This window comes from Tamandua tetradactyla, chromosome 8 (genome assembly GCF_023851605.1).
Source record: "Tamandua tetradactyla isolate mTamTet1 chromosome 8, mTamTet1.pri, whole genome shotgun sequence".
Taxonomy (NCBI): domain Eukaryota; kingdom Metazoa; phylum Chordata; class Mammalia; order Pilosa; family Myrmecophagidae; genus Tamandua; species Tamandua tetradactyla.
Genome location: NC_135334.1, coordinates 113,068,267 through 113,082,429, shown reverse-complemented (window position 1 = coordinate 113,082,429; position 14,163 = coordinate 113,068,267). Strand labels below are relative to the sequence as shown.

The 14,163-nt window shown below is 38.4% G+C and overlaps 1 protein-coding gene across 2 annotated transcripts in view; it reads right to left on the bottom strand.

The window, feature by feature from the left end:
• IFTAP (intraflagellar transport associated protein) overlaps positions 1-14,163 on the bottom strand; it is an 83,604-nt gene that overhangs the window by 26,818 nt on the left and 42,623 nt on the right. For both annotated transcript variants that reach the window (XM_077114443.1, XM_077114442.1), the window contains 3 exons: positions 12,636-12,790; positions 10,948-11,019; positions 2,783-2,849 (listed from right to left, as the gene is read on the bottom strand). In XM_077114443.1, the coding sequence (XP_076970558.1) occupies positions 2,783-2,849; positions 10,948-11,019; positions 12,636-12,790 (294 nt within the window). The remainder of the gene's footprint in view (positions 1-2,782; positions 2,850-10,947; positions 11,020-12,635; positions 12,791-14,163) is intronic.

The following is a 14,163-nucleotide window of genomic DNA, read 5'->3' as shown; positions in this document are numbered from 1 at the left end:
AATTCCCCTCATTAAAAGCCATTCTGTTTCTGGTATATTGCATTCCAGCAGCTAGCAAACTAGGACAGTGCCACCTACCAATTGCCAATATCAGGACTGCCTGAGGGACTGGTTAAAAATGCAGATCATCAGATGCCAACACAAGACCTTCTGCATTAGCCTCTCTCTAAGGACAGGACCCAGGAAGCTGCATTTTTAACAAGCACTCCCATCCCCACCTGTAACACTAAAAAAACAGAGTGCTTACTTTCTGAAAAGTTCTTAGCTCTCCCTTCTAATCCAATCAGAGCCCCTTGAACTGTTCTACAATAGAAATTCAGAGCCCCCTAGGGTATTAAATAGAGAACTCTTCCCTGGAGAATGTGATTCTTTGGGTCTCCTATCTCACTTGAAAGAAATAAGTAACTAAAAAATCTGCAAAGTTTGCTGGTTAAAAGAGTGCTTGAAAAATGATCCCTTCAGTGGAGTGGTGGGGATGTTTTGCATAGAATAAAAATGTTAATTGCTTCCAATTATAAAGGCCTCTCAAATTCAGGCAAAGAATCAGAGCAGAGGCTTACACAATCCATTTACAGGTAGCACTCATCCCCAAACCAACAACCCCCAGCCACTTTAATTCCTGTCTGATTATTAAGCCTGTCTCCCCCAACAGTAACGACCATAATTCATGTTTCTGACTCCTGAAGACTAAACAACACTTATGCCAACAATCAAACTATAACTGAGAAATCAGGATTTAAGGGAAATTTTTGATTACTGAATCATTATATAGATATTTCTTTTTGCTTTCTGGTATATTGGAGTAGACAGAGGGAAATACCTGAAATCTCTAAATGGTAATCCAGCTGCCTTGAACTCTGATAATGATTGTACAACCTTTATCTTCTGCCCCTGGGATTGTAAACCTTGTGACTAACCTTCATTTGTATCCAGTTATCCAGTGAGTGTTGTAATCACTAAAGACAGCTCCTAATGGTTATAAATGAAGGGTCTTGGGTCAGCCCAGAACTAACCCACCCCAAGTCCGAAGTTATCTTGATAACTGAGACTGGATCTAACCAGTGGGCCCGCCTGACATGCTCAGTAGCTTAGACTTTTTAACCTACAAGTCACCTGTACCTCATTCTGCCATTTTCTTAGACACATCCTGTGACTAAGCATGTAATCAATCTGCACATGCTCAATAATTAGATCACCTCTAATTACATCTCTGGAACCACTCTGCTCATTATCCTAAACCCTGCTCATCTTTCTCACTAATAAAACTGTCAGAATTACTGTAGTTCGGGGAGACAGATTTTGGACTGCTAGGCTACCTGCTCTCCTACTATGCGCCTAATAATAAACTCTTTCTGTCTTTGAAACCCCACGGTGTCAGGAATTGGTTATTGAGCACATCGGGCAAAAGAATCCATGGCCTCTGTTTGGTGATAAAACTCTCATAGAAACTGCCCCTTCCCTAGCAGGTAAAATTGACTGTGAGATGTTCTTGCACATTAAATCAGCAATGAGAGTTTTCAAAACAACTCTAATTTTGAACACACTTTGGAGATCCTTTGAGCAATGAAAGATATCTGTGCTTATCGAAAAACCAGGAAAGGAAACAGGATTCTATATAAACATCAATGGACTAGCATTAAGGAGCTCCCCTAGTACAGTCCAGGCAGAAAACAGCCCCAGAAGGAACAGTTATCATATGTTAATATTTATCAGAATATTAGGTATCTGGTTTTACATATTTAACATTTATAGAAGCAAAAATTTGGATTTTATTTATTTTGTATTCAATCCTGGTATTTCTATGATTTTTATGATCAACTGATAGTTTATGTATCCCTTTAAAATAATCTCAATTTACAAAATTCTGCTTTCTAGAAAATAGGTATTTGATCTTAAAATGGCTCTACTTGAAACAAATATCCAAGAATCAATCATGTGCTGGGTTGGGAGAAGTTCACCTTTATTTCGTTTTGGTTTAAACCAATAGCTTTACAATCTTCAAGAGGCTATATATAGTCTGAATTGAGATGTGCTGTAAGTATAAAATACAAATCATATTTTTTTTAATTTAGTAAAAGAAAAAGAATCTAAAATAATTCATCAATAACTCTACATTGATTACATTTTGCATTTTGGAGATATACTGGGTTAAATACAATATCTCATTACATCTTATTTCACCTGTTTCTTTTTTGCTTCTGTAATGCAGGCCCAAGGTAATTTAATATTTCATGTCTGACTTGAATTATATTTCTACTGGACAGCACTGCTTTAGGCTAAGGATAGGTAAATTCTTTTCTTACAAAGGTCCAGATGGTAAATATTTTAGGCTTTGAGGAACAAACGGTCACTGCCCAACTAACTATTCAACTCTGCCCTTGTAGCTTGAGAGTAGCTATGGATAATTCGTTATGAATGAGTGTGGCTGCATTCCAATAAAATTTTATTTAAGGACATTAAAAAAAGAGACAGGAAGAAAAGAGGCTACATAACCTTTAAGCTGAAATCTTCAATATTAAAAAAAAAAATCACAATTCCAGTTTTCCCTATCTCAGGGGAGGCAGAGAAAGGAATTGCTTAAAAAAAAGAAACTGTCCAGTATATGTGGTTCATTGGTAGACTGCCCACCTGCCATGCAGGAGATCTGGGTTCAGCTCGCAGCCTGTGCACCACCCACCCCACCACACCACACCCCCCCCAAAACAGACAACTATCTCAAACTTTATTTGTAGTTTCCAGAAAGGGGCCAAGCGGTATAGAAAGAAAAGTATAGAAAGCATACCCTGGCTCGCATGCACCTTAACCTCTTCATCCATGACCAGGTCTTCCAATTCTAGAAAACCGTTTACCTAGAAAAGGATCGACATCATTTTTATGCATATTAAACTGAAAGGAAAAATGCGATTAAGAGTAAGTCCACTTTCACAACACTCAAGTGAGCAGATGAATCCACTTTTCTCATTAACTTCTGAGTCATAGCTAAAGGCCTTTATGCTCACTGAGCTTTCTTTCTTACTCAAAGCAGCAGTAAATTTCCAAGTTGGCCTGGAATTTGTAAGCACTATATTAAGATCGCCATACAAAAGAGGAAAAACAGTTTGGGGTGTTTTTGAAATGAGACTTTGTTCCAGAGTCTATCCCAGAATATATGCCACCCCCATCATAGTACAAACAGTCTTTCTGGGATTTATTGTTGTCGTTTACGTTTGTTCTCAAGCAAACAGTAATGGTGAGTACGGCCATTCTCCTAACAGTATGCTTTCCTACAGGACACCGAAGAGCCAGAGAGAAGAAACCAAAGACAGTAAGAGGCAGAGGTTCATTCAAAACAAAATCATGCTGCCCCAGGTAAATCACCAGAGAGGTGAGTAGGGCACAAAAATCAAGTGTTCCCTCTTTTGACCAATAAAACTGAAAATTACTTGAAAGGTAAAAAGAAGAGCACATGACCTTTACAAACACAATAGCAGAATTTCAGTAAAAAACTATTTCTCATGGAGTGCTGCTTTTCACTGCAAGCTGACAATGAGACATTTTAGATTAACAAAATGGTAACATTTCAGATTGTCAGCTAATTCATCTCAGGTGAATATCAAAGAGCACAAATAAGAAAATGCTTTCACCGTTGGTGTGAATGAGACCCAGTAGAGTGAAGGCAAAATGTCGCAATGTCTTTTATGTTCACAACCTAAGATATGTGCATAATAAAATGCCTTCAAATTACAAATTTAGGTTTCATAATTGGAATTCAAAAAACAGGCTGGGTCTGTCTTTCCCCAACTCTACCTATGAGTCCACAGCTATTACACAGGACTTAAAAATGGTCACTTCCACTGTTTGTGAATATATAAATGCAGTTAATTCTTGGCACCCATGTGACAGCAATACATTTATCTTCTATATGATGGTTTCAGTACTAAAATCTGAGAATCTTTACCAGGATAAAAAATTTAAAGCCCACAGAGCTGCACATAAACAGTGAACCCTAGTGTATGCTATGGACTATAGTTAATAGTATAATTATAATAATATTGTTTTATCAATTGTAACAAAGGTATCACACTAAGGCAAAGTGTTAATAATAGAGAAAAGTGGGAATCTTTCTGCATGATTTTTCTGTAAACCTACAATTCTCTATATTAAAAAAAAATTTTGGAATCTGTTGTATTGTCATTTCTTTTAATGGTATATGCTGAGGGGAACTTGAATTATGTTTCTCTATCAAAGCATCCTTTCTATCTGTTAAGCTTTGAGGAAAAAAGACCCAGAACCCAGTCAAGCAAGGATAGTTTAAGATACTAAAATACCAATTTTAAAAAAACGTATTTAAAATAAAACCTGGGATGCACGGGTGGTTCAGGATTCGATTCCTGGACCATACACCCAAAAAATAAATAATTAAATATAAAATCTGAATTCTCCACCTTTGTATGAAAAATGGCAAATGGCTCTTTCTCCGCGGGCGGCGCTCCCGCCACCAGCCAGCCAGCCCTCCTCTCCCTCTTTCTCCACCGGCGGCGCTCCCGCCGCCAGCCAGCCAGCCCTCCTCTTCCCCCTTCTCTGCCGGCAGCGCTCCCGCCGCCATCTTGCCCTTCTCTTTTCCCTCCTGCTCCGGCACTCCATCTGCCATCTTATCCTTCTCTTTCCCCTCCTGCTCCGGCACTCCATCCGCCATCTTATCCTTCTCTTTCCCCTCCTGCTCCGGCACTCCATCCGCCCTCTTATCCTTCCCTTTCTCCTTCTGCTCCGGCGGCTCTCCAACCACCACCGTGCCCTCTGCCGCCTTCACCAGCTCCTCCGCCACCGTCCTCGACAGCCTTGCCATCCTCACCTTTCCTCCTCCAGAACAGCTACTGGGGGAGTGGAGACGATACAGAGCAGCTCCCAGAGCCACGACGGAGATCAAAGGGACGGCCTACCCCATCCTGAAACGGCTGACTGTCTGGGAGAACCAGCTCCGGTGAGATCGCCGAGGGGCGCGGGCTTTCCCAGGTGGGATGGCAAGCGGCCGGAGTCCCTCCCTTCCTCCTTCCCAGGTCAGCTGGCAGAATTGGGCAGGCAGTCCCCTCGGGCCGCGGCGGTGGGCACCCCCACCACGCAAGGCCTCCCAGACCAACTGAGAGAGTTGGGTCGGATATCCCCAGACTGCGGAGAACGGTGACCGGGGAGGTCCCTTCCAAACACGTGACTCCCCAGTCTGGCTGGGAACGGTGCACTCTCCCGGGCTGCGGCGGCTGGCGCCCTCCCACCACGGCCCGGTTCCTTCCGGGCCGACTAGGAAATTCGGTCGGGCGCTCTCCCGGGCTGCGGCGGCCGGCAACCCTCCCCGCGTTCGGACCCCCGGGCCGGGTGGCACTCTTCCAAGCCACTTCGGCTGGCGAACCTCCCCCATGGCAAGAGTTTTCCAAGGTTAAAGGACCCACAGCACCTTTTGCTGGTGGAACGCGCAGACAAACGTGTGCCACGAGCACCACCTACGGGGCAGGATAGGAAAGACAGAACCCAGAGATTTCACAGAAGGATCTTTCAGCCTGTGGGGTCCAACACCCAGGGAAGTCTGACTAAATGCCCAGACACCAGCAGAGGATAACGGATCACACTCAGAAAACTGAAAATATGGCCCAGTCAAAGGAACAGACCAATAGTTCAAATGAGATACAGGAGCTGAAACAACTAATGCTGAATATACGAACAGAAATGGAAAACCTCTCCAAAAACGAAATTGATAAATTGAGGGAGGACATGAAGACGACATGGGCTGAACAAAAAGAAGAAATAGAAAAACTGAAAAAACAAATCACAGAGCTTATGGAAGTGAAGGATAAAGTAGAAAAGATGGAAAAAACAATGGATACCTACAATGATAGATTTAAAGAGACAGAAGATAGAATTAGTGATTTGGAGGATGGAACATCTGAATTCCAAAAAGAAACAGAAACTATCGGGAAAAGAATGGAAAAATTTGAACAGGGTATCAGGGAACTCAAGGACAATATGAACCGCACAAATATACATGTTGTGGGTGTCCCAGAAGGAGAAGAGAAGGGAAAAGGAGGAGAAAAACTAATGGAAGAAATTATCACTGAAAATTTCCCAACTCTTATGAAAAACCTAGAATTACAGATCCAAGAAGTGCAGCGCACCCCAAAGAGATTAGACCCAAATAGGCATTCTCCAAGACACTTACTAGTTAGAATGTCAGAGGTCAAAGAGAAAGAGAGGATCTTGAAAGCAGCAAGAGGAAAACAATCCATCACATACAAGGGAAACCCAATAAGACTATGTGTAGACTTCTCAGCAGAAACCATGGAAGCTAGAAGACAGTGGGATGATATATTTAAATTACTAAAAGAGGAAAACTGCCAACCAAGACTCCTATATCCAGCAAAATTGTCCTTCAAAAATGAGGGAGAAATTAAAACATTCTCAGACAAAAAGTCACTGAGAGAATTTGTGACCAAGAGACCAGCTCTGCAAGAAATACTAAAGGGAGCACTAGAGTCAGATACGAAAAGACAGAAGAGAGAGGTATGGAGAAGAATGTAGAAAGAAAGAAAGTCAGATATGATATATATAATACAAAAGGCAAAATGGTAGAGGAAAATATTATCCAAACAGGAATAACAGTAAATGTTAATGGACTGAATTCCCCAATCAAAAGACATAGACTGGCAGAATGGATTAAAAAACAGGATGCTTCTATATGCTGTCTACAGGAAACACATCTTAGACCCAAAGATAAACATAGGTTGAAAGTGAAAGGTTGGGAAAAGATATTTCATGCAAATAACAACTGGAAAAGAGCAGGAGTGGCTATACTAATATCCAACAAATTAGACTTCAAATGTAAAACAGTTAAAAGAGACAAAGAAGGACACTATATACTAATAAAAGGAACAATTAAACAAGAAGACATAACAATCATAAATATTTACGCACCGAACCAGAATGCCCCAAAATACGTGAGGAATACACTGCAAACACTGAAAAGGGAAACAGACTCATATACCATAATAGTTGGAGACTTCAATTCACCACTCTCATCAATGGACAGAACATCTAGACAGAGGATCAATAAAGAAATAGAGAATCTGAATATTACTATAAATGAGCTAGACTTAACAGACATTTATAGGACATTACATCCCACAACAGCAGGATACACCTTTTTCTCAAGTGCTCATGGATCATCCTCAAAGATAGACCATATGCTGGGTCACAAAGCAAGTCTTAACAAATTTAAAAAGATTGAAATCATACACAACACTTTCTCAGATCATAAAGGAATGAAGTTGGAAATCAATAATAGGCGGAGTGCCAGAAAATTCACAAATACGTGGAGGCTCAACAACACACTCTTAAACAACGAGTGGGTCAAAGAAGAAATTGCAAGAGAAATTAGTAAATACCTCGAGGCGAATGAAAACGAAAACACAACATATCAAAACCTATGGGATGCAGCAAAGGCAGTGCTAAGAGGGAAATTTATTGCCCTAAATGCCTATATCAGGAAAGAAGAAAAGGTAAAAATGCAGGAATTAACTGTCCACTTGGAAGAACTGGAGAAAGAACAGCAAACTAATCCCAAAGCAAGCAAAAGGAAAGAAATAACAAAGATTAGAGCAGAAATAAATGCAATTGAAAACAATAGAGAAAATCAATAAGACCAGAAGTTGGTTCTATGAGAAAATCAATAAGATTGATGGGCCCTTAGCAAGATTGACAAAAAGAAGAAGAGAGAGGATGCAAATAAATAAGATCAGAAATGGAAGAGGAGACATAACTACTGACCTCACAGAAATAAAGGAGGTAATAACAGGATACTATGAACAACTTTACGCTAATCAATACAACAATTTAGATGAAATGGACGGGTTCCTGGAAAGACATGAACAACCAACTTTGAATCAAGAAGAAATAGATGACCTCAACAAACCAATCACAAGTAAAGAGATTGAATTAGTCCTTCAAAAGCTCCCTAAAAAGAAAAGTCCAGGACCAGACAGCTTCACATGTGAATTCTATCAAACATTCCAGAAAGAATTAGTACCAACTCTCCTCAAACTCTTCAAAATAATCGAAGTGGAGGGAAAACTATCTAATTCATTCTATGAAGCCAACATCATCCTCATACCAAAACCAGGCAAAGATATTACAAAAAAAGAAAACTACAGACCAATCTCTCTAATGAATATAGATGCAAAAATCCTCAATAAAATTCTAGCAAATCGTATCCAACAACACATTAAAAGAATTATACATCATGATCAAGTAGGATTCATCCCAGGTATGCAAGGATGGTTCAACATAAGAAAATCAATTAATGTAATACACCATATCAACAAATCAAAGCAGAAAAATCACATGATCATCTCAATTGATGCAGAGAAGGCATTCGACAAGATTCAACATCCTTTCCTGTTGAAAACACTTCAAAAGATAGGAATACAAGGGAACTTCTTTAAAATGATAGAGGGAATATATGAAAAACCCACAGCTAATATCATCCTCAATGGGGAAAAATTGAAAACTTTCCCCCTAAGATCAGGAACAAGACAAGGATGTCCACTATCACCACTATTATTCAACATTGTCTTGGAGGTTCTAGCCAAAGCAATTAGACAAGAAAAAGAAATACAAGGCATCAAAATTGGAAAGGAAGAAGTAAAACTATCACTGTTTGCAGACGATATGATACTATACATCGAAAACCCGGAAAAATCCACAACAAAACTACTAGAGCTAATAAATGAGTATAGCAAAGTAGCAGGTTACAAGATCAACATTCAAAAATCTGTAGCATTTCTATACACTAGTAATGAACAAGCTGAGGGGGAAATCAAGAAACGAATCCCATTTACAATCGCAACTAAAAGAATAAAATACCTAGGAATAAATTTAACTAAAGAGACAAAAAACCTATATAAAGAAAACTACAAAAAACTGCTAAAAGAAATCACAGAAGACCTAAATAGATGGAAGGGCATACCGTGTTCATGGATTGGAAGACTAAATATAATTAAGATGTCAATCCTACCTAAACTGATCTACAGATTCAATGCAATACCAATCAAAATCCCAACAACTTATTTTTCAGAATTAGTTGTTGAAAAACCAATAAGCAAATTTATCTGGAAGGGCAGTTTGCCCCGAATTGCTAAAAACATCTTGAGGAAAAAAAACGAAACTGGAGGTCTCGTGCTGCCTGACTTTAAGGCATATTATGAAGCCACAGTGGTCAAAACAGCATGGTATTGGCATAAAGATAGATATATCGACCAATGGAATCGAATAGAGTGCTCAGAAATAGACCCTCTCATCTATGGACATTTGATCTTTGATAAGGCAATCAAGCCAACTCACCTGGGACAGAACAGTCTCTTCAACAAATGGCGCCTAGAGAACTGGATATCCATATGCAAAAGAATGAAAGAAGACCCATATCTCACACCTTATACAAAAGTTAACTCAAAATGGATCAAAGATCTAAACATTAGGTCTAAGACCATAAAACAGTTAGAGGAAAATGTAGGGAGATATCTTATGAATCTTACAATTGGAGGCGGTTTTATGGACCTTAAACCTAAAGCAAGAACACTGAAGAAGGAAATAAATAAATGGGAGCTCCTCAAAATTAAACACTTTTGTGCATCAAAGAATTTCATCAAGAAAGTAGAAAGACAGCCTACACAATGGGAGATAACATTTGGAAATGACATATCAGATAAAGGTCTAGTATCCAGAATTTATAAAGAGATTGTTCAACTCAACAACAAAAAGACAGCCAACCCAGTTACAAAATGGGAAAAAGACTTGAACAGACACCTACCAGAAGAGGAAATACGGATGGCCAAGAGGCACATGAAGAGATGCTCAATGTCCCTGGTCATTAGAGAAATGCAAATCAAAACCACAATGAGATATCATCTCACACCCACCAGAATGGCCATTATCAACAAAACAGAAAATGACAAGTGCTGGAGAGGATGCGGAGAAAGAGGCACACTTATCCACTGTTGGTGGGAATGTCAAATGGTGCAACCACTGTGGAAGGCAGTTTGGCGGTTCCTCAAAAAGCTGAATATAGAATTGCCATATGACCCAGCAATACCATTGCTAGGTATCTACTCAAAGGACTTAAGGGCAAAGACACAAATGGACATTTGCACACCAATGTTTATAGCAGCATTATTTACAATTGCAAAGAGATGGAAACAGCCAAAATGTCCATCAACAGAAGAATGGCTAAACAAACTGTGGTATATACATACGATGGAATATTATGCAGCTTTAAGACAAGATAAACTTATGAAGCATGTAATAACATGGATGGACCTAGAGAACATTATGCTGAGTGAGTCCAGCCAAAAACTAAAGGACAAATACTGTATGGTCCCACTGATGTGAACGGACATTCGAGAATAAACTTGGAATATGTCATTGGTAACAGAGTCCAGCAGGAGTTAGAAACAGGGTAAGATCTGGGTAATTGGAGCTGAAGGGATACAGACTGTGCAACAGGATTAGATACAAAAACTCAGAAATGGACAGCACAATAATACCTAATTGTAAAGTAATCATGTTAAAACACTGAATGAAGCTGCATGTGAGCTATAGGGTTTTTTTTTTTTTACTATTATTATCACTTTTATTTCTTTTCTCTATATTAACATTCTGTATTTTTTTCTGTTGTGTTGCTAGTTCCTCTAAACCGATGCAAATGTACTAAGAAACGATGATCATGCATCTATGTGATGATGTTAAGAATTACTGATTGCGTATGTAGAATGGTATGATTTCTAAATGTTGTGTTAATTTCTTTTTTTCCATTAATTAATAATAAATAAATAAATAAATAAATAAATAAAAATAAAAATAAAAATAAAAAAATGGCAAATGTCTTTTTTTATTTTTCCCCTCATGGAAGAAAATAGAATTACGTATTACCTTCACCTTTCCTGCTGGATTCAGATCACCTTGAATGAAGCTGCCAACCTTTTGGCCTTCATCTACCACAATCTGAAACGACAGTGGAGGCATATTGAAGGAAAAATGAAACAGCTAAAAATAAAGGAACTGATATCATAGCCCTTGAAATGACAAAACTCCTCTTCTGTTTTGTTCGTTAGCGAAGTATGATGAACCAGATTCACTAAGCCATAGCAGTGATCAGGGAATATGTTTAAGGAGGTCTGAGTTTACTTCTGTCATACAGACTTAGCCACACTATAACCTAGAGTATATTTCTTGACCACATTCCGTCCCATCCTATCCTAATGAAACTCTGAAGGACAAATTCCCAAGTTATCAGAAAACAAATTCATTCAACAATTCCTTGCCTCTCGCATACTGGTCAAAAGTTTAATATATAACATAATCCCAAAGGCCAATGATTACTAGAAGAGAGTGTATCCTTCAGGAAAAAAAAAATTATATCCCACTATTACCTCACTGTAAATAAGTTCGAGAAACATAAAGAGTTACAGACTTCTGTATAAACACACATTTCTAACACAGAGATATATGTTAATTTGTATAAAACCACAATACCACATGAAATTCTGTCCACAATATCACAGGGAAGATTTGTTGAGCTAGCAAACAGGAGCTCGAAGGATTTAGAAAATACAATAGGTTTCGGTAAGTGTCATGGTCAGGTTCACGTGTCAGCTTGGCCAAGTGGTGGAACCTGTTTGTCTGGTTGAGCAAGTACTGGCCTGTCTGTTGCAATGAGGACATTTCATAGAATTAAATCATGAGCATGTCAGCTGCATCCACAGCTGATTCCATTTGTAATCATCCAAAGGGGAGTGTTTTCTGCAATGAGTGATGCTTAATCTAATCGCCGGAAGCCTTTTAAGGAGGATTCAGAAGAGACGGGCTCTTCCTGCTTCGGCTGGCGAGCCTCTCCTGTGGAGTTCGTCCAGACCCTCCATCGGAATCGTCACCTTCACAGCCTGCCCTGCAGATCTGGACTCTGCATTCCTGCAGTCACGTGAGATACTTTTATAAATTTTATATTTGCGAGTGTTCCCACTGATTCTGTTTCTCTAGAAAACCCTAACTAATACATTCAAATGATTCAGAAAATGGAACAGGTTTTGGCAAGATATTCCTTGGTAATTAAAAACTACTAAAAAGAATGTGAATAGAGTCTATAAAGTCTTAAATTAAGGAAGAGTACCCAACATTTAATGACAAAACCTTGGAGAAACAAGAATAACAGATTCTACTTGAAGACAGAAAGAGCTGAATCTAGAACAGATAAAAGAAAGGCAGTCCTATGTTATACCAAGGATTACAGAAGGTACTTTTTTAACCCAAACACAAAATAAGCTAAAAGATATATTTTTTTTCAAGAAAAACATAATAGATAGCAGATCCTTAAGAAGTTTTTAATGAAAATGGGATAACCAAATTTCTGTCATAAAGCCTGCTACTGAAATCAAGAAATGCAATGATGGTTTCCAGTAAAGTATTCCTAGGTACTAATTTCTCATAGAATTAGGAGTCTGAGTTACCGATCCAATAATAGTCCAGTGTTTCTTATGTTCTAATGGTTTCTTTCTATATAATTCCATGAAGAATGCTTTTTTTTTCCTCAGACCATTTCTATAAATGTGCTGTCATATTACCTGTTCTTCTTCTGAACACTGGGATGAAGTATGAACAAAAGTGGTTTTATTTCCAAGATGCTGGTCATTTGGTTCATTTCTATGAGGAAATGTTACTGAGGTAAATTTGTTTTCTGAAGAATAGGTTTCAAATGTTCCTCTTCTGGTCTCATTATCTGAAATGTGAAATGTTAAGTTACACAATATTAGGAAACACCCAGCACACCCCATCTGGTTTGTGTTATCGAAAACCATTCATCCAAAAAAAGAATACCTTTCAAAAAACTCTACAAACTATACCTGAAGTAGTAAGCACTCTTAACTTTATAAAGTTATATTTTAAGAAGTACAGAAAGATAAAACTATTTCATCCCACATTTAACAAATATTTGAGTGCCTACTACGTACCAAGCACTTTTCTTGCCACTGTTACAAGGTCAATAAAGCACAGTATTTGCAAAATTCTTAGGCATTTTCAAGAGAAAACTATTACCTATCCCATTTTCTTTCTAAATTTTAAAACTAATTTTTTCCTTATATAGAATGTATGGATGATTTTAGAAAATCCATAAGAAATTTTAAAAAAAGAAAATCTGAAAATCATTCATTATCCCCCAAGCTGGAAAAGCCACACTAAAATTTTTCAGTTGCTAATCTTTCTTTTAAAATGGAGTCATACTGTATTGTATCACAACTTGACACTTAACAATGTATCTTTCCATATTATTGATTATTTTTATTTTAATGTTATAGAGAATTCCATTATATAAGTAGAAAAATTTATTTAATCAACCCCTTATACTTCATTGTTTCTCCTAGTGACAAATCATGCAGTAGGAGAATGATTGACCATGGATATATTCTAAGGACGTTGCTCTCACCTTCCCAGTCACTCTGAGCAGGGTTTGCTTCACATCTTCTAAACCCTAACTTTGGTTCATTAATGCTACATTTTTTTAACCACAACCAATTCTTGCCTAAAAATGTCCTTTCTCAGCACTTTTGCAGCATTAAAAAAGGAAAGTAATTAAAACACTTGCTCCTTTCCCATAGAGGACATCTCTTTCCTTTGCCATTTCTACCACCTATGACTTTCAACTTCAGTTTCATTCCTCTCTGGGAAAATATGTAGAGAAGATGGGTTCATCAAATCTCATTCATATCCTCTTCCTGGGTACAGCAAAAGATTATAGTTCCCAGACTTTCTTGCAAATTAGGTTGAGACTTGAATTCAGGCCAATGGACATAAGTAATAGATGCTACTTCAGGTCTGGCCACAAAATTCCCTACATAATTGTCCATGGTCTCTCTGCTCCTTCCAGGGCAACCTTGGAGGCCATGTGTATAAGAGGGCAGTGTCACAAGATGAATGGATTGTGAATCCCTAAATCACCAGTGTAAGAGGTGCAAGCAAGAAGAGTTGCACCATCCACATCAAAATGTTACCGGGGTAAGCTATAAATTTCCATTGCTTGAGTCCCTGAGATTTTAGGGATTGTTTGCTAACACAGTATAGCCTATCCTATCCTCACTAATATAGAATGTAATT